This window comes from Ictidomys tridecemlineatus, chromosome 12 (assembly GCF_052094955.1).
Source record: "Ictidomys tridecemlineatus isolate mIctTri1 chromosome 12, mIctTri1.hap1, whole genome shotgun sequence".
NCBI lineage: Eukaryota > Metazoa > Chordata > Mammalia > Rodentia > Sciuridae > Ictidomys > Ictidomys tridecemlineatus.
The window spans coordinates 86,714,833-86,735,761 of record NC_135488.1 but is presented as its reverse complement, the minus strand read 5'-3'; the positions used below and the strand labels follow the sequence as shown (position 1 = coordinate 86,735,761).

General features: G+C 49.1%; 1 protein-coding gene across 4 annotated transcripts; it reads left to right on the top strand.

The window, feature by feature from the left end:
* The first annotated feature begins 33 nt into the window (after nucleotides 1–33).
* On the top strand, nucleotides 34–19,268 carry Abcg8 (ATP binding cassette subfamily G member 8). 4 transcript variants are annotated; one of them, XM_005324519.5, is made up of 13 exons: nucleotides 35–227; nucleotides 6,076–6,177; nucleotides 8,089–8,245; nucleotides 11,180–11,418; nucleotides 11,907–12,039; nucleotides 12,138–12,407; nucleotides 14,725–14,887; nucleotides 14,972–15,055; nucleotides 16,046–16,245; nucleotides 16,709–16,785; nucleotides 17,331–17,598; nucleotides 18,513–18,640; nucleotides 18,728–19,268. In XM_005324519.5, exons 1-13 carry the CDS (start codon nucleotides 165–167, stop codon nucleotides 18,863–18,865), a joined length of 2,022 nt encoding a protein of 673 aa, XP_005324576.1. In that variant the 5' UTR covers nucleotides 35–164; the 3' UTR covers nucleotides 18,866–19,268. The 4 variants fall into 4 exon arrangements, with proteins under 4 accessions (XP_077885408.1, XP_077885409.1, XP_005324576.1 ...); XM_021725896.3 differs by having other exon boundaries at nucleotides 6,073–6,177; XM_078029282.1 differs by lacking the exon at nucleotides 14,972–15,055 and having other exon boundaries at nucleotides 34–227; nucleotides 6,073–6,177.
* Nucleotides 19,269–20,929: the final 1,661 nt, after the last annotated feature.

Genomic DNA, 20,929 nt, shown 5'->3' with positions numbered 1-20,929 from the left:
GTGTTGGTGGGAGGGTTTTCCAGAGGAACGCTGGGAGAGAGACTGGCCCAGAGGAGGACGGAGTGGCCCTGCTCTAGGAAACAAAGACAGAAAGCTCTGGCCCAGCAGGCAGCGGCCAAGACCCAAAGGAGTTGCACTGAAGGGGCACAGACCTCGAAGGCCCCATGGCTGAGAAGGCCACAGAGGAGACAGGGCTGTGGAAAGAGGCCTCTCCCCAGGATGCCTCGGTGAGTGACCGGCACCACCTCTGTCGGTGGGAGGGGAGGAACTGGACCTTTCTTTGCTGCTTCAGGAGCTTGGAACAAGCAGAGTGAGAATGTAGCAGCAGGACTCTATTTCTGGGTGTCAGAGGGTGGTGGGGAGCAGATCTGTGGGCCTGGAGCCTCTGAGATCACTTCTGGCCCTAAGGCATGCTCCTAGAGGAAAATGAGGTTCTTATGTGAGACTTGGGCTGATTTTGCTTTTTCCAAAATCAAGACTCCACTGCAGAAATGTGCTCCTACGTACCAGGAACTCTCCAGGTGTCTCCTTTGTTCACGCGGCTGTCAGGTCAAGAATCTCAATGGCAATAAAGTGACAGATGACAGGTGACTTTTGTGGGAACATCAGGTTTATGCTCAAATCATGCAGGCAACTGTAAGATCTGGGAATGAAATGGAAGGAACAGACATCGGCCAAGGGGCCTTCCTCTCTCATTTTAACAGAGAAATGTTTACTTGGTAAATGGCCTTTGAGTGGAGAGAGTAGGCGGGATTTGTAGCAGGAGGCTACATTGGAAGAAAAAAGGGAAGCTGGTCCCACCTCTGCTTGACCCTGCCCCACATTTCTGTCAGTCTGGGTGCCCAGAGGAGGACTGAGGTGGCCCCGCTCTCAGAAACAGAAATCTCTGACCCAGCACCCAGCAGCTAAGACCCAAAGGATTTGCACTGAAGGGGCAGGAAGCCATGGGCACCTGGACTGCCCGGCCAAGCCGACGGAGCCCACTTTTCCTACCAGTTCTTCAACCACAGCATTGACCAGCTCTGCTCTCTGAGTTCCTTTGGGGCCAGCCCCTGTGGGGAAATGACCCCTACCAGCCAGGGCAGCAATGGTTACCTCCTGAACAGGACATAAATTCAGGGGTGGCTTTAAGGATATCTTCTACCCTAAAGGTCACCACCACAGATTGCGAGGCAGAACTCCACATGCAAAAAAATGCATACAGGCCCTTCCGCTGACAATTTCCTTTTCTTCAATTCTGTTACTCTAGGTGCCATGCCACGGTCTGCCCCGCCCACCCCTCCTTTTTTTTTTTTTTTTTTTTTTTTTTTTTTTTGTGCAGTGCAGGGGATAGAATCCAGGGGCTCCAGCATGCCGGTAAAATGCTGCATCACTGAGCTATAACCCCAACCCCCTACCCCTAACATTTGTGGGGCCTGGAACAAAAGGATGGGGACCACATATTCTATGTCTAGGAAAAGCTATCAGTCAAGCCGGGCACAGAGTCGCACACCTGTAATCCCAGCAGCTTTGGAGGCTGAGGCAGGAGAATGGCAAACTCAAGGCTAGCCTCAACAATTTAGAGAGGACCTAAGCAACCTAGCAAGACCCTGTGTCAAATTAGAATATAAAAAGGGCTGGGGGCGGGGCTGGGATTGTGGCTCAGCGGTAGAGCGCTTGCCTAGCATGGACAGGGCCTGGGTTCCATCCTCAGCACCACATAAAAAATAAAGGTATTGTGTTGTGTCCATCTACACCTAAAAAAAATAGATTAAAAAAATACTTAAAAAAGGGGGGGCTGGGGATGTGGCTTAGTTGTTAAGCATCCCTGGGTTCAATCCCTGGCTAAAAAAAAAAAAGCTATCCATCAAGCTAAGTATTATTAAATAAAATAGTTTGTATCCCCTTACTTTGACATACCTTCCTTACAACCTGAAAGGTCAAGATGTTACCAAAAGTTTGGTACTTGTCTCCAGTGCCAATCCAATAACAAGGACACATTTTGACAAAAAGGAAAAAAAGAAGATTTATTGCTAGCAAAGGAGAAACACAGGGGACTCCTGTCACAGAGGCTGTGATTCTGCCCATCAGCAGAAACAGGGGGCTTTTAAAGAGAGAGTCAAAAGCTACATCCCACGTGTTCTCTGTTGGAGAACAGATAGTCATTTCTGAGATCTTCTGGTGCCATCCCCAAAGTCTGGATTACTTCCTTCCTATGGGGTTGTGTACTCAGGGAAAGAAAACTCTACTTACGTGGGGAAGAAAGATAATCTTGTTTCCCCTGAGATTAGGGAGGAGCAGGGAGAGAGGAAGAGAAAGAAACATGTCCATTTTAAAGATGAGATGCAGTGGCAGAGCAGCAAGGGCTACATTCAAAGCACAAAGTGGGCTATTGTTACAAGGGTTTCTCAGAGGAGCAGCTAGGATGTGGTGGCGTAGGGAGCTGGCTTTTAGCCCAAGCCACGATCTGTCTTCTTCTCTGCCCACCCCTAGCTCCATCCCACTCTATCACCAACTCCTCCAGCCCTGTGGTCACCCCAGCCTCACATTCCATCCATGTCCCCCACAGACAGATGTTCCTCTGGCTTGGGGGGATCACTTGGTGCTACTGTCATTGTTCCTGAAGAAGGACCTCGAAACCAGTGAATGCAGGCCCTGGGGATGGGACTGAGGCAGGTTGCACAGGGACATCTGGTGTCAAGTACCTGGAATGACAGGTGCCCATGGCACACCCAGTCCCCACATCAGGAGCAAGAGCAGGGCCAGGGAAGGACAAGAGAGGCCTGGGCTCCAGGCACAGCTGTGCGAGATCTGGTCTTAATGTTTCAATAAAGGCCCAGGACTGTCCCCGCAGCCAGGAACAAACCCTGCATGTCCCCATCAGCCACAAGTAAGCCCTCACTCAGCGAGTCACCCCTGCAGACGCTGCTCCTGAACCAGAACTGTGCTCCGCGCTGAGCTTCCTTCCTGTCTCTGCTTCTGACTCAGGAATTTGATCAGAATTTAATACAAGGAGAAATTACAATGTAGCCCAGCAGGCGCTGAGCTGGTTACCTACAAATAAACCTGCTTTTGCTTTTTTGGGTGTCACCTGTCAGAAATTCAAGTGATGTTCTGACAGTCGTACTGATTAAGATGTCAGCTGAATAGATATTTAAGTATTTGAAAAATACAGAGAGTTTGTCAAAACCTCAGGAAGAGTCTAACAAATCCTTCCTGGGAGCCAAGGAAAATATTTTAAAAGAGAACAGAAGACATCTTCAACCCAGGCACCAATTTTCTTCCAAAAGCAGAGCTACCTACGTGGCTCCGGGCAGGCACAGTCCCTCCATGGCCTCAGGGCTGGGGGCCACTGGCACCTTTGACTTCATCTGTCCTCCCTCTTGCTTCCTCTTTCCCTGGGCCCCAGGGCCCTCTCCTCAAATCATAGCATGCTGGACTTGAGGTCACTTCCCACCCATTTGCTCCAGACTCCAAATGTCTGGCTTTGTGTCATCAGCAGCTCCTCTGTCCCTAAACCCAACCTGGGGAGCTTTGGGCCTGCAGAAGCAATTTCTGAGTTAATTTATATCTGATGCCAATTAACTAATAACCCTCCTGTTTGAAAAAAAAAAAAAAGATAATAGGGTGCACATTAGCCCAGATGAGTCCTTCAGCAGTTGATACATGTTCTCATAGTTAACACAAGAAACTGGAGCAACTGGGCAGGGTGGTGACAGTGGGAGTGGCCAGAGAAGGCAAGCACAGGGCCAACTGGCCAGGAGTCCAGCTGTTTCCTGAACCTCCTTTCTTCTTTCCTCCCACTCCCCTCACCCCTACATATGTGTGTGTGTATTTTTTTGGGGGGGGGGCATTGGGGATTGAACCCGGGTGTGCTTTACCACTGAGCTATATCCCCAGAACTTTTCATTTTTTATTTTGAGACAGTATCTTCCTTAATTTGCTGAGGATCTCACTAAATTGCTGAGGCTGGCCTTCAACTTGTGATCCTCCTGTCTCAGCCTCCAGAGGAGCTGGGATCATAGGCTTATGCCACAGCACTCCCCCTCCCTCCTGCTTTGAAGCATGGGCTGCAGGAGGGGAAGGTGGGAGTTCTACTCCTAGCCTTGGTCTCTCCATTTGAAAACATATTGTGAAATATTTCAAACATCCATTTACTCAGGGAACTCCTACTCACCCACCGCTGATTTCCAAGCTAAACCCCACTCCATTACCCTTCTCCCCTATATCTGTCCTGGTTCCTCAAATATAACCCCTCTCCTGAGTGAAGTGTCTTATCTTTCCCATGTTTTTACTGGGTAATTTTTTTTGGGGGGGGGATACCAGGGGTTGAACTCAGGGCACTCAACCACTGAGCCACATCCCCAGCCCTATTTTGTATTTTAGTTAGAGACAAGGTCTCACTGAGTTGCTTAGCACCTCAATTTTGCTGAGGCTGGCTTTGAACTTGCCCTCTCCTGCTTCAACCTCCTGAGTTGCTGGGATCGCAGGCATGTGCCACTGTGCCCAGCTTTACTGGGTGATTTTTTAAAAAATATTTTTTAGTTGTCGATGGATCTTTTATTTGTTTGTTTGTTTATATGCGTTGTTGGAGGACGAATCCAGGGCCTCACACATGCCCAAGCAAGTGCTCTACCGCTGAGCCACAACTCCAGCCCTTTACAGGGTAATTTTGATCATAGTTCAACCCTTAAGCCATGTAAGTAGCTTTGGTCTGCTGTTTTAATACTCTCATGGGACTCTGGGGGCTGCTCATAGGACACCTGCCACCTGTACTAATCCCCCCTCTTCCATTGGTCTAGAGTGTCCTTTTCCAGGACCTCCTACCTCCACTATTGCAGGAGTAATTTGACAAAGTCATTGTCACATTTTTTTGGCCTGAGGTACGTGTGGATGTTGTGTTCGAGGTGAAGATGCACCTAGACCAGAAACTTGAGGTCGGCCTGCCTCTAGGTCTGACCGTCTTTCTCCATCCTAATACTTGACTTACTAAGCTTACAAAAATCTAAGCTTCTCAGAGATGCCTTTTTTCACTGTCACTTCCCAAGTTCCAAGCCTGAAGTGGATTGGGGACTCCCAGGTGAGGATTTGTCGTGTGCTTTGTTGAAGGAATGTGTCAGTGAGAGAAGGGCAGCTCTGAGGGCCAAAACTTGCGGGAGCTTGTTAATGAGTCCACACTTAATCCTGCTCCAGTGAACCAGAAGGAGAGCGCAGGGCACTAGGAGATACCCCGCCAGACCCAGGGTTCCCCAGCTCCCAGCTCAGGTGCCACTCGGCTGTCTCCAGTTGGGAGTCTGGGCGTCACTCATCAGGCGCTGCATGGATTTGAGGCCACATAGGCCAGAAGTTGAGGTTCTGTTAGACCAGGATGCAAGAAAAGACCACTGACTCCAATTGAAATCAAATTAAAGCAAGCTTATTATTTTGACCGGCCGGGCTACCTCTCCCTCCCAAAACTGTGGGAACAAGACAGCAGCCCCAGCTTTCCTGCAGCCCAGCTTTTTAGCCCAGAAAGTTACACAAAGGGGGATTACAGATAACAGAACCCTGACGAGCATAAACTGATGGTAGTTTACATTTTTTGCTGGCCCCAACATCAGAATTTATGAGGACCATTAGAGCCTCAGAGAGGGTCGTTGTCTGGCCAGGGAAGGCCAAGATTTGTGAGGCGTCACTAAAGTTTCAGAGAGGGCTGCTATCTGGTCAGAGAGCCAGGCATGGGTGAGTTCAAGGTATGGGCAGGCATTCCAAGCAGGTTCAGAATTTGCAGTAATTTATAGTAAAGCCAAAATTATCTTTTCATGGCTTTGTGGCAAGATGGCTCCCAATTTTAAGAAAAGATCAGGTTGGGTCTATCAGTTCTTTGGTGGTAAAGGCCATCCTGGGAGAACCCCAAGCTCCTCCTGAAGGAAGGAGATGTGCAAGACTTCATCAAGACTCCTGTTCTCTAGGGTTCCACCTGCACAAACCCATCTCCTGCCAATGTGGACCCTCAACCACATTGACTGCCGCTGCTATCACCTCTCAGGTCACCTTCTGTCTTCTACATCCTCTGCAGTCTCTGAAGGAGTCCCTCCCCTTCATGTCTCCCAGCAGGGCCTCCAGGACAGCTTGTTCTCCTCTGAAAGTGACAATGGACTGTACTTTACCTACAGTGGCCAGTCCAACACCCTGGAAGTCAGAGACCTCACCTACCAGGTATGGGCACAGTGTGCCTGGGTTGAAGGGAAGCGGAGTGACAGGGAAGCCACAGAATTCCCCAAGTGGAAGGGAAGGGTGAGCCCGTCCTGCAGGCTCTCTTCTCCCAAGGACAGAGTCCAGTCTATGCTGATGCCTCACCTGTGGGGTGTGAGCACCAGGGAGATTTCTCTCATTCATCACCTACACATGGAACTGGAAATGAGGGGCATGAAGAAGGTTGGAGCCCGTTGTAAAAAAATATATATATATATGCATGGGGGCAGGGGGAGGGCTGGGATTGTGGCTCAGTGGTAGAGCGCTTGCCTAGCATGTGTGAGGCCCTGAGTTTGATCCTTAGCACCACATAAAAATAAATAAAAATGAAGGCATTGTGTCCATCCTTAGAATATATATATATTTTTTTTAAAATGCATCTGGGGCACTGTACCACTGGGCCGCACTCCAGCCTTTCTTATTATTTACTTAGAGACAGAGTCTCAATAAGTTACCCAGATTGGCCTCAAATTTACCAATCCTTCTGCCTCAGCCTCCTGAGTAGCTGGGATTACAGGCATACATCACCATGCCTGGCTCTGGATGGCTCTCTCTCTCTCACTTCCTCTCTCTCATTAAATTGTGTGTGTGTGTGTGTGTGTGTGTGTGTGTGTGTGTATCTCACTTTACCACAGAGCTATATCTCAGTCCTTTTTATTTTTAATTTTTTATATTTCGAGATAGGGTTTCACTAAATTGCTGAGGGTATTGCTAATTTGTGATCCTCTTGTCTCAGCTTCCTGAATTGCTGGGATTACAGGCATAAGCCACCGTGTCTGGCTGCAAGTCTTTTTTAACTTTAGATTTTGAAATAAATTTAGACTTTTGAAAAAGTTACAAAAATAATTTGGCATTCCCATGTTCCTTTTGTCCAGCTTCTCTAATGTTAAACTCTTGCATATGTCAGTGTAATTATCAAAACTAAGAAATTCAGCTGGGTGCAGTGGCACACACCTGTAATCCTGTGACTCAGGAAGCGGAGGTAGGAGGATCATAAGTTCCAGGCAAGCCTCGGCAAATTCGGGAGGCAAGACACTGTCTCAAAAAATTAAAAAGTTTGGGGATGTAGTTCAGTGATAGAGTTCAATCCCATTACCAGAAAATTAAAAATTTAAAAACAAGAAATTCACAATGTGCAATGCTATTTAGTAAATTATATATTTATTCAGATTTCATCTATCTATCTATCATCCCTATATATCTATTTATGTATACTTTTTGGTAAAACATACGGTCCCAAGAGCTAATAAAATAACCAGAATAACCAGAATGCAAAGAGGTTCTAAGGAATGTCTTGGTCAGAATCAAGGGCCCCTATTCCCCCACTTCCCCAGGACAGACCACATGTTTCCCAGATGGAACATGGTGAATCTCAGAGATGGGAGTCTGGCTTCTTGTGAGCATGAATTGAGACAAGTTAATGAACCACACCATAACCTTTCTCTGCTCTGCCACTTATTAACTGTGTTACCTTGAGCAAGTTACTTAACTGTAAAACAGAGATTATTATAGAACATATGCTATAGGTTTTCAATGAAGATTGAAATAAATCATGGATATAAAATGGTTAACAAATGTCCCGAACACAGTATCATTTTGTTGTTGTTGTTGTTCTGTTCTGCTACTGCACATGCTTTCCTGTCTCCTTATCCTTGGACTTGGAAGTAGCTGTTCGGGTTCTCAGTATGGTGGGTTCTGCCTCTATTTTTGGCAGACCCTGGGTCAGGGGGTGCCTCAGGCCTGTTGTGTATCAGCAGGGGGGAGGGGGGTGTCCTGGGAACAGGGGCAAAAGAAGGGACAAGGGAGCTGAACAGAGTCTGCTGAAGCCCTTTAAGCTATTTGGCTTTCTGAGGAACCTTCTGATGTCTCCCACAGGTGGACATGGCCTCCCAGGTGCCTTGGTTCAAGCAGTTGGCTCAGTTCAAAATACCTTGGTTGTCTCACGGCAGCCAAGACTCCCGTGAGCTGGGCATCCAGAACCTGAGCTTCAAAGTCAGAAGTGGGCAGATGCTGGCCATCATAGGGAGCTCAGGTACCACGGAAAGCAAACTGTTGGGCAGTGGTTTCTCTCTCCTGGGACGCAGAATGGACCTTCAGACAGAGAGATGCTTCTCATAAAACCCTTTGCTAGTAACTCCTCCTATTAGATCTTATTAGATGGTTGCTACTACTATGAATGACGAATGTGCCTCTGGTCTACCTGGAGCTGCAGCCATAGCGTCAGTCTTTAGTTAGCACCTGCATTGAAAGAGGATGATTAGGAAGCTTCAGAACATCAAGTTCTCTTCAGAGACTCCTCCAGCCACAGGACACTCGCTCAGGTCATTACCCCCATAGTCCGACTCAGGTCATTACCCCCATAGTCCGACTCAGGTCATGGTCAGACCGTGACTAGGCAGAGTTCTGCCAAACTCTCCCCCTCCAAAGTCATAGCCAACTGCAACCTTCTGCAGAGAACTGGACTCTTGGATTGCTTCAAATAGACACTTCTCAAGGCTAAATTAGTAAATTATATATTTCATATTATAGAGCATCAGAGCGGCAAGGGGACTTGGACAACAAAGTTCAAGCTGGGACTCTCCTCCTTACCAGCTTTGAAGCATTTTTAGAGAAAGATTTTCAAATTATCTAGTATTCAATACTTCTAGGGTACTTTCTCCCATTTCCCTTAATTTGATTGATGTGGACACTAAATCCAAAGGACACACAAACTAGAACTTAAACTTGGTCCCCTGATTCTCAGATCCAGATGTTTCTTCCAGGGACACCTTACACAGTATAGAGAGAACACTTTATATCTTTTAATTAATCATTTCCAGAGGTAGAGATTACTCAACGTTTTGAACATCTACCCCCAAACTTTTACACTTCTCTGATAGAGAAGTTCTGTTTATTGTCTAACCAAAGATCAAATGAGTTACTATGTGCAAATGTACTTTGTAACTAAAACAACATGCACAATCATTAAGCCCCTCCTCCTCTGGCTCTGTCCCTACAATTCAGACCTAACCAAGAAAAAAAGCATTATTTTGATTTCTAACTTCCAGTAGTTTTTCTTGTTGTTATCTGCTTTTTCTTCGTAAACTGAGCATGTAGGGGGCTCACAGGCCCTTCTGTGGAATCATCCTGGTGAATACATGGCACATACGACTCTTGCTCAGAGTCTACCTGATTTGTGATTGAGAAAAGGGAAGTTCAGAGAGGCCGAGCAGGAATCACATTGAGTAATATCTAGGTCTTTTGACTGCAGGTTCAACATTGTTTGGCCTCAGGTTTACTTGGCGGAAATTATTAAAATGATTTCTTAGAAAGGTTTATCCATTGTATTACCTGTGACTTTTAAGATACACGCACACATACAAATGCCGGCCATAATTTTTAAAAAATTATATATCAGCTCCAGGCATTTAGCTTCTATAGAATCAGCAATGCCAAAAGTCTTCTGATTCATAAATTTGCTGGTGGGGAGATGCCGGCCATTTTACAAGGGTCTTGAGGGCCCATGAATGTTTTCTCTGGGTTCAGAGAGGGCCTCCCCAATGTACCAGGCACCCTTCTTTGAAAAAACTGCCTACGCCTCCAACAAAGTTCTGCATAGGAAATGTGGTCCCCCTGCTCTCTTGCTGGGAATCCATGGTCCCTGTCCTCACTGGCAAAGTCCCCTGCTCTCCCAGAGCCAGCAGCTGATGTCTGAGGCTGAGCAGGGAGCAGGACTGAGGCCCCTCTCTTTGCTTCCTCCTCTGGCTATTTTGCTCCACCCAAATTCTCAGGGATCCTGAATGAGGTGCACACAGGGGGTAGGGTGCAGGACCCTTCCACTCAAAGTGCCTGGACAGTAAGCAGGAAGATGACATGGGGAAGCCTCCTAGTTTTTATATTTTTCATTGAGTGCCTTGGGGCTGCCTGCAGACAACCCATGGCACATGGCAAGGAAAACTTGTCACATGTTGTCTATTGCCACTTTCCTTGTTTGAAAACAACTTGGAAAACTTGCTCTCCAAGAGGGATGTACTTAAGGAAACCAAAACCCACCTGGGGCAGACTGGACAGAGCTCTCTCCCAGCTGGGGCTAATCAGCATTCAATTTAAACAGCTGTTAAAGAAAGAGCCACATCAAATGTTTTTGGAAATTAGATCCAACAACCTGATGCTCACTTCCCTAAACCAATGGTAGTCTTCTTTTCTTTCTTTTTAGTTGTAGATGGACACAATTCCTTTATCTTATTTATTTTTATGTGGCACTGAGGATGGAACCCAGGGCCTCACACGTGCCAGGCGAACGCTCTACCACTGAGCCACAACCCCAGCCCCCAATAGTAGTTTTTTGTCATTCAGATGTGGATGGTGTTAACTTGAGCTTAGGGATCTTTTTTTTTTTTTCTTTTTAGAGTAAAATACACCACTGATAGAAATAAGAGAGAAGGGTATAGATACATTCAGAAGGGTAGAGTTACACTATGCTTTAAAATTATTTCCACCTCTATTACTTTTCCACTTTCTTCCTTAGGTTTCAAAATAAGTTCTGGTTTTGCATTTTTAAAAGACACCCTATGAATATTCCAAGTTAGTTCTTCCCACAAAGCCAGCTTCTGACCTAAATGACAATGAATGGTGAAATCTTGCTGGCATGTTTGTCAGCCAGGAGTGGTTCCGCTTCACAGTGCAATTAACCCCAGCCTTGCTTGGGTTGGAAGAGCATTGATTGGCAGTGGAAAGTGACAAACATTCTAGGCATGAGCAGGACTCCAGCCTTCTCCTGTCATGCAGCCCCTGGCTGACCTGGCCAAACCCCTGGGATAAATGTGTCTTGACCTCAAGGGTGCCCCAAGTTGACTGCAGAAAACAGGTCCAACCCAGGTCTAGGAGCAGTGCCACCTTCCCTGGAATTTGGCTACTTCTGTGAGGACAGAGCTGCCAATGGCCCCTGTAGAAGCTCTGTCCTCAGGGATGTCTGGTTGCTTTGCAGGCTGTGGAAGAGTCTCATTGCTGGATGTGATTACCGGCCGTCACCACGGTGGCAAGATGAAGTCAGGCAGTATCTGGATCAACAGGCAGCCCAGCACCCCTCAGGTCGTGAGGAAGTGCGTGGCCCACGTGCGCCAGCATGACCAGCTGCTGCCCAACCTGACGGTCCGAGAGACCCTGGCCTTCGTTGCCCAGATGCGCCTGCCTAGAAGCTTCTCACAGGCTCAGCGTGACAAAAGGGTAACTAACTGACCCCAGTAGTGACCTCTGGGGTCAGAAAAGACACATATTCTTCCCCTTCCCCACCCTCCCTGGCCTGCCTCGGGACCCAGCCCAGGTGGAGTTTGAGCAGTACAGCTCACCTTCCACCTGCAGGAAAGAGGCCACATGGTCACTGCCCCGCCCCCATCATTCAGTAGTTCTTTAGGACCTCCAGAAGCCATCTCAGCCCCAGTGAGTCCCCTTCATACTCATCCGACGTATCATTTGTGTATGTTTTCTGGTCCCCTGTGGGCAGTCAGCCCAACTGTCAGTCCCTATGTTCCCAACACACGGCGATGCTCCCTCCTGGTGAACCTCCGAGGTCAGGAACACAGCAACAGAGAAATGAAGAGCTGCAAATGAAGGGCTCCCTCACTTTAACACCTGGGCGGAGGAGCAAGTGTCTCTACACTTTGGGTCCTAACGGGTGCAGCCCTTGGGGGGCTCAGGCTGCGCTCCGCCTGCAGGTGGAGGACGTGATCGCGGAGCTGCGGCTGCGCCAGTGCGCCAACACCCGCGTGGGCAACGCGTACGTGCGCGGGGTGTCGGGGGGCGAGCGGAGGCGAGTCAGCATCGGGGTGCAGCTGCTGTGGAACCCAGGTAAGGGCCGGGCACGGGGGGGGGGGGGGGCTGAGTCGGCTGCTCTGCCTGGCTCGGGCCAGCGCGGTCACCAGGCTCCTTGCTCTGTCGTTGGGAAGGAATCCTCATCCTGGACGAACCCACCTCCGGGCTCGACAGCTTCACCGCCCACAACCTGGTGAAAACCTTGTCCCGTCTGGCCAAGGGCAACAGGCTGGTGCTCATCTCCCTCCACCAGCCTCGCTCGGACATCTTCAAGCTGTTTGACCTGGTCCTCCTGATGACGTCGGGCACCACCATCTACCTCGGAGCCGCCCAGCACATGGTCCAGTATTTCACGGCCATCGGCTACCCCTGTCCCCGCTACAGCAACCCTGCCGACTTCTATGGTGAGGTAGCAAGGCCAGTGAACCCTGACCTGGTGCACAGGACCCTCCCCACCCAGGCTCTTCATCTCTTATTGAAAAGATGCAAGAAAAAATTCTCAAACATCAGGAAAGGAGGAAGGAGTGGGTGGTGGGCAGAGCCAGGTGGAAGATTTTGGTCAGTTTGCCAAGGATCAGATGCTAGAAAGAGGACGTGAAAAAAGGGATCCTCTCACAAATAGCCACCCTTCTGTGCAGGACAGATTGGGATGTACAGAGGGGATAGAATCCAAAGACTTTGGATGATTTCTACAGTTGTGGTCTTTAATCAGACTCTGTTAAGGAAACAGGCTATTTAAGATCCAAAAGCCACCAGGGAATCTTAAGAGTGTGCCCTGATGTCCCCACAGAAGCAGGGAGCCTGCAGGTTAAGTGGGGTGGAGGGGTCCAGGGAAGAGCTAGCTCAGGGCCTCGCTGTTAGCCTTGGCCACTGAACCTCTAGTTATGAAAATGGCTCTTTCAGCCTCAGACTGCTGTTCTCCGGGGTCCTGAGCACACAATATTACACATTTGTCAAATATGTGACGAGTTTGTGTATTCCTGGGGACCAGTAGCTTTTTCAGGTGCCTGACCTGAAAGCACCCCTCAAGAGCACTGAGAACTGCCATGGCTGCTGGACAGGTGGCATAGTTATGCCAGGGTCAGGGGATGCAGCAGCTGTGGCTGGTCTCCGAGGTCACCTGGAGCTTCAGGTTCTTCCCGGGATGGCAGTGTAGAAAGGAGTTCACCAATAAGTCTGACCACCGGACGGACCATATCTTCAAAGGCATACACAAAAGGGCCCAGAGTGCTAAGCTCCAGAGGGTCTCCTGTTTGGCCTTCACATCCCTGCCAGGCCAAGGTCATCTCCATCTTTGCAGATGGGAAGACTGGAGCAGAAAGAGCTCAGCCCCTTTTCTGCTAGAGCACAGCTGTAAGGTCCAGAACACTGATGCGCCCAGTCCGAGGCCTGGATTCTAGTCCTGCTACCCAGGTTCTCCTCCCAGCATCCTGGCTACCTTCCATCCCTCCCCCAGGAGGACAGGCCACTCTTCCTGGCCCCTACTCCTTGCCTCTGCACTTGTGGCCTTGATGACCTCACACAGAGGTCACCCTCCCTTCCAGTGCTTAGGTGCCATTCTGACTTCCTGCCAGTGTATCATCCTCTGGCCACCCATCCTCAGATAAGAGGGCAGAGGGCACCTGTCCACCTGGTCACTGGGGGTAATTTGATATAACCTTGGTCACAGGTTACCGGAAGTTAAATGCCCATAGCAGATTGGGAAACTCTTTTGTATCATGATTTGGGAGAAGTAGGAGTGGGAGCCCTCACCAGTATGGAGTATGGGAGCCACGTAGGGTGGGAGGGTGCCCAGTGTTTTGAGCTATCGCCCTGTGCTGAGCGTACAAACAGATGGTGTTTATAAGGCCCCTCTTAGACGTGGTCCTGTCTCAGATGTGTAATGTACACAGGAGGAGGGAAAAGAGAGAGGTGACAGAGACTTCCAGCCACACGAAGGCTCTGAAGACAGAATGGTAGGGGAGCAAGGGTGTGCTTGGGTCTGGAACCAGGAGGGTGTTGAAGGCCCTGCTATGACGGGTGGGGTTTCCTTTCCTGGCATTGCAGGGGCACTGGAGGTTAAGGCAGAGCACTGTGAGAGGAGGGCCGTGGCATGGGACTGCCAGGCCTGGTTCAGGGCAGCAACCCTTGGGACCTAGAGGTGGCTGTCCTCTTGGCCTCTCTCCAGCTGGTGGGCAGACTCCTTTCCCTGGGGTCAAAGGAAATGACCAAGGGCAGAGCTCTCTGTAGCAAGGGCTGGTCCCTTGCACCCTCCTAGCAAACGCGTTCCTCCCTTGGGCAAGCTGCTTGGGAAGCCACATGACTGATTAACAGGGAGAGAGTGACCTTCCGGGAGCCTGAGTACCCTGCTAACCCATGACCAGCCCTCCTTCTCCCAGTGGGCTCAGGCATACCTGCAAGGCTGAGCCCTCATTACCAGTTTCCTGGCAGCTGGATTGGGAGCCAGGGCATAACTGTGGTGCAGACTTTGGCTCCTGGGATGTCCCCATAATGAGCCTGGGTGGTGGGACTGGGGCCAGTGCTGCTGTTGTTGACCACTTCCTGGTCCATGTGTTTCCCCGGAGGCCTTTGCAAATGTGGTTAGGCCTTGCAGGAGGAGAGACCAGCCATGGGGATCTTTCTGACTTCCTCTGCTCTGACCTTCACATCGTGGTTCCCACTCAGATAGTGGGGAACTTGTCTTGGAGCCTCTATCCATGGCCCTGTGTCCTCTGCTTACAGTGGACTTGACCAGCATCAACAGATGCAGCAGAGAGCAGGAAATGGCCACCCGGGAGACGGCTCAGTCACTTGCAGCCCTGTTTCTAGAAAAAGTGCGTGGCTTTGATGACTTCCTGTGGAAAGCCGAGACAAAGGAGCTGGATGTGGGCACCTGTGCAGCCAGGTACAGTGGGCCAGCATCTTGGAGTGGTAAGTTCCCTGTGGCGGGTCCCAGTCCCTGACCCAGCCACATACTGTCTTCCAACAGCCAGACCCTCCTGCAAGACTCTGGCTACCTCTCAATTCCCACTGAGCAGCCTGGGGCAGTGCAGCAGTTTTCTACCCTGATCCGGTAACTCTCTTTCATTTGTCGCCAGGTCCCCAAAGTCTCTGAGTAGCAAATTAAGCCTTTTCTACCTAATGTGAATTTGGGGCTTCGGGTGGAGCTCAGTGGTAGAGCACTTGCCTAGTACGTACAGAGTCCTGGATTTGATCCCATTCCCGCCCAAGAAAGGGAATTTGAAGGAGGAAGCAAGAGATAGAACTCTTTGAAAAACAGCATCCTCAGGCCCAGAACCAGCCCTCGGGCCATGAGAGACATCTGTTAAAATTCCTTCAAAAAAATTAAAATTTGTTAAACAAAATTAAAATCGTCTTACTGGCCTGGTAATGCTAGAAATAGCATAGTGGTCATTTGGGGAAAATTCAAACACTACCAGAGAATCTGTATTGGAAATAGAAGAGTCCCTGTCACATCAGCCCAGGCTCACGTGCTCTGCATGTGTCATGCTAATCGTTTCCATATACACAAACATTTCAATACACAAGTCAGATCTGCATATTGCTCCGTGGCCAGCTGTTTTTCTCACTTTGCACTTCTGATCCTCACCTCCGTAGCCTCTCTACCAAGTTCAACGTAGCCATTCTTCATTTATTTGTCCAGTCCCTGGAATTCAAATAATTCATTTATTTGAATCTGATGGTCAGATTATTTTTTTTTTTAGGCTTTTGCAAATACAATTAATGCTATGGCAGACTTGCCAACTAAGACTCGCCCATCTATTTTTATGGACCTAATTGATTTTCCCCTCCACAAATTATTTGTAAGTAAAATTGTCAGACTGCTAATAAAAGCAACGATCATTTACTTGGTACTTACAATGGGGACATATACTCTCATCATTTTTTCTGATTTAGTCCTCATAGGAACTCTGTAAGGTGGGTGTCATTATCTCCATTTTACAGATGACAAAAATGAGGCTTCCAGAGGTTATAGGACATTCCCAAGGTCACCCCACAACTATGTTTTCCCCTTGATACCGTTTTCTTATGTTTTCTTAAGTCGTCAGATTTCCAATGACTTCCGAGACCTGCCGACCCTCTTCATTCATGGGGTGGAGGCCTGTCTGATGTCCCTAATTATAGGGTTCCTCTACTACGGCCATGGGGACATCAAGCTCTCCTTTATGGACATGGCAGCCCTCTTGTTCATGATCGGAGCGCTCATCCCTTTCAACGTCATTCTGGATGTCATCTCTAAATGTGAGTGTCACCTGCTGTCCTGAGCAGAGCAGGAAGCAGGCAGACATGGGCATCAGCCACTCTCTGAGCTAGTCCAAGACTGAACTCTGTGCTCTTCTGAGCTCCTGGAGACAACGGGCTTTGCAGAATAATCGCATCATGATTGTGGAATAAAAGAGAATTGTTTTAAAAGTATGCAAATTAATGAGTGTGCAAACGAAAGCAAACTACCAGTGTCTTAGCCGTGGTGATCCTAACAGGATTTATACTTGAGAGTGGCTTGCAAGCCACAGAACCACAACACCTAAAGAGCCTCCCCAAACCCCTGAATCAGGGTGGCTTTACTGTGTCGGTTTTTTAAAAACAAACAAACAGAAAAGGTAGGAGCTACAACTACTTTTAGTGGTATTAACAGAGATGCAAAATCACACACACTGTCGGTTGCCTTCACCATTTCAATCTTTTCTTCCCTGCCCCCCTTTAGGTCACTCAGAGAGGGCAATGCTGTACCATGAACTGGACGACGGACTGTACACATCTGGTCCATATTTCTTTGCCAAGGTGACTGCAGGGGGAGGGAGCAGCGTGCACTCTGCAGTCATTGCTGGGGGTTTTTGCTGAGCCCAGCAGGGTGTGTTGTCTATGATGGTAGATACCATATCCCCCATGTGAGTTTCAGAGCCGTGCATGTGTGTGTGTGTGTGTGTGTGTGTGTGTGTGTTTGGTAGTACTGGGAATTGAACTCAGGGACACTCTTGAACTTGTGATCCTCCTGCCTCAGCCTCCTGAGTTGCATGAACCTCCAAGCCCCATGACTTGATAATTTTTAAATATTCACTAGAAGGTCAGGATCAGGAATAAGACTTTTCTGGTCAGCAGGAACCCCAAAAGGGACGAAGTGGGAAACACCTAGCACGTTTTAGCTCTCCAGAACCCCAGATTAGGTCACGGAGGTGTTTCCAGGAAGAGGAGGTTCAGAGAGATTATGTGACTCTACCAAGGCCACACAGCTACTAGATCTGGGAAGGAAGGCTGGGGACTTGAAACCAGGTCTTAGGAGAACAGAGGCGTTGTCCCCATGTCCTTGCAAGGGCTGTCCTTTGCAGGTCCTGGGGGAGCTACCAGAGCACTGTGCCTACGTCATCATCTATGGGATGCCCATCTACTGGCTGGCCAACCTGCGGCCCGGCCTGGAGCGCTTCCTGCTGTACTTCCTGCTGGTGTGGCTGGTGGTCTTCTGCTGCAGGGCCATGGCCCTGGCCGCTGCTGCCATGCTGCCTACTTTTCACATGTCCTCCTTCTTCTGCAACGCTCTCTACAACTCCTTCTACCTCACCGGGGGCTTCATGATCAACCTGGACAACCTGTGGATAGGTGAGGCCTGCTCCCCGTGCCTGGTCAAGCACCCGCGGGCCTCGCGTGGCCTGCCTTCTTGTGGAGATGGAAAGCCATCACTCAGGTCCCACTCGAGGCTGGCCCTCTGGAAGCAGATGCCTTTGCCAGCGGCCTGCAGGCCATGAGAATGATTAGAGGACACAGGTGACACTTCCTCATAGCCCCCAGCAGACATCCAGAAGTCACCCCTGTCCCCTCCCTCTCCACATTTGCAGTGAGCCAGCTCACATCCACCCTCCTAAATCTTTCTGAAATGTCCTCTTGGCTCTCTCCCCAGCCCTAGCCCCCATCATTGGACCCTGGGTCACTGCAACAGTCCGGTCTCTGTTGGTCCTTCTCAGTGCTCACCCATGTAGAGGGCTTTCTAGGGGACACATTCACGACCCTACTTTCCTTAAAGCCTCTCAAGCTACCGGCTCCCAGCTGCCTCTCCAGCTCTTGACAGCACACGCACCCTCCCACCTCTGAACCTGTCCTGCCCCTGAGTGGGGGCCATCCCCACCTTCCGTGGTCTCCTGAAACCCGGTAGGGATCAGTGTCCTCCCTCCCATAGCGTGACACTCCACAGGGTCAGAGCCACGCAGCCATCTCTACTGTAGAGGTGCCAAGTGCTCTGTGAACTGAGTATGTACAGGACACCTCATTCAATGACTCTCTAGAATTGTTATGAACCCAACCCATGGGTGACCCTCAGCCCCCATCCAGGTTCCCCACTGCCTCCTGCCCCTTGGCCTTCATGTCCCCTCTCACCTCCTTGCTCCTCAGAGTATTTACTTCCCCTGGGCCAGACCCGGCCCAGCCCTGCCTTAGACAGGAACACGGTGCAGAGAGCAGGTGGCACCTGGAACAGGGGGCTGGGACCGTGTGAATAACCTGGCTCTTGCTGTCCTCAGCACCCTCGTGGATCGCCAAGGTGTCCTTCCTCCGGTGGTGTTTCGCAGGCCTGATGCAGGTTCAGTTTAATGGATTCCCTTATACCACACACATAGGCAACGTCACCTTCTCGGTCCCAGGAGAGACGGTAAGTGACAAAGGCCGTGGATTCTAAATGAACGGACAACCAACTAGACATCTTCTTAATGAGCTTCCTGAATGTCTGTGTGTCCAGATCGTCAGTGCCATGGACCTGAACTCACACCCGCTCTACACCATCTACCTCATCCTCGTCGGCATCAGCGGGGGCTTCCTGTTCCTGTACTACCTTTCCTTAAGGTTCATCAAACAGAAGTCAAGCCAAGACTGGTGATTCATAGCGGGGCACAGGGTGCACACCTGTAATCCCAGTGACAAGGGAGTCTGCGGCAGGAGATCAAAAGTTTGAGGCCAGCCTTAACAATTTAGCAAGATGCCCAGCAACTGAGTAAGATCCTGGCTCAAAATTAAAAAAAAAAAAAAAAGGACCAGAGATGCAGCTCAGTGGTAAAATGCCCCTGAGTTCAATTCCCAGTACCAACCCCCACCCTGAAAAAATTGGTAATTCATACCTAGAAGCCTGCCTGCTGATGGGAAATCTTTGACAACACTCCCATCCTCCAAAGGAGCCCCTTCCCAGCTAATAATGATGGACATGCTCAGCTACATCCAGCCCATGGCTGCAGTGGCACAGGTCAGCCACAGGATGGCAGTAGAATAAAGACAGTTGAAAGGAATTTCTGATCACTGGCCAGAGTTTGTGATAGTTGGGAGTGAGAAAACCAGGACTTGGTGGCACCCACAATGTTGCTAATTTATTTCTTTTGGATAAGTCTTTACATAGACAATTCACTTTGGATTGAATGCAAATTAGGCAAGAATTGGGTAGCTGGGCTATGCAGGAATTGCTAGAACCCAAAGGGTACAGTAACATAATATTTTGCAAAATGTCTTGGTGCATCTTCCAGTGTCTCCATAGCTCTATGTTCAGTAACTCTCAATATGGGAAGTGAGCTAGAACTTTCCATAGAAACGCCATTTCTTTCTGTGTGGAGTCATGGACTCCAAAGCCAAAATGAACAATTGAAGATGTATTGAGCATCTACTCTGTAGCAGAGGTATGGTACCAAATGCTTTATGTTGATGCCATCATTCACTCTCAGAACAACTCTCTGAGGTAAGTGGTATCTCATTTTATAGGTGAGGACATTGAGATACACACTCAGTTTGCCAGGGTTATACAACTTTAATGCAGCAGAGGCCTGTGGGAGTCAGAAAAGCCTTTGAGGCCTTTAAGAGTTAGCAGAAGGTGAGGCCGGAGCCACTGTAAGGCTTGGAAGCCCAGGAAACCTCCAGAAGAGGTTAACAGAGATTGTGTCGGCTCAGCGGTGCCTCAGACTTGCATCTCGCCGGCCTTGGCTCATCTCAGGAGCAACCTTGAACCTTTCACAGTGACCAGGCCCAGGTCATATGTTGCATGCCTGAGTACTGAGGACTGTCTGGTCCAAAACAGGTACACAGGAGCGATTGTTCCCGATGGAAAAGTGATTGGAACCAAAATAAACAGTAAGGTGAGTGTTTGGGAGGCAAAGAGCAAATGTCCACAGATGCCCTAGGTTCTTGCTACTTCAAGTGTGGTCCGTGGCACCTCCTGGAAGCTGGTTGGACAGGCAGAACCTCGGGCCCCCAGACACCCTGCGACAGATGCCACATTTTCAGAAGATTGCCCTGGGGATTCGAACGCATATTCAAGTTTGAGAAGCAGTACCTTAACACTGTCGTTTTAGAATCTGCCCCCACACTCAGGGAATTTACACAGTTACACTGCTACCAGCCAACCCCACTCAAGAGTCACTAAGTGTTGACAGTGTCCTTGCTTCATGGCAAATGGTGTCCTTCCTCCAGATCAAGTTTGAATCCAGAGATGTCTCTTTTGCTCCCTTCAGATGCTGAACAGTCCCTCAACTTGCCTGACCTTGACACTCAATGATTTTAGAGGATCTTTCTCAACTTGGGTTCACCTGATGTGTTTTCATGACTAAATCCAGGCTCTACATTTGGGGCAGGAATGTCACAGAAAGTGGCACGTGGTTTCCATTTGTCCCACCTTGATAGTGCGCACTTGGATCACTTGATTGAAGGGGTGTTTGCCAGGTTTCTCCACAGTCAAGCGACTATCTTCTCTCCTTTTGGAATTAGTAACCGTTTTGTAGGGAGATACTAGAAAGCTGTGTAAATTGCCTGTTCTGCAACAACTTTCCATTTATTTATTTATATTGCTACTCATGTAGACTTTGGTTTTCTATTTTATTCAATGAATTGTGACACTTTACCATCACTAATTTTTTTTTTTTTTTTTGTACTGGGGATTGAACCCAGAGGCACTTAACTGCTGACC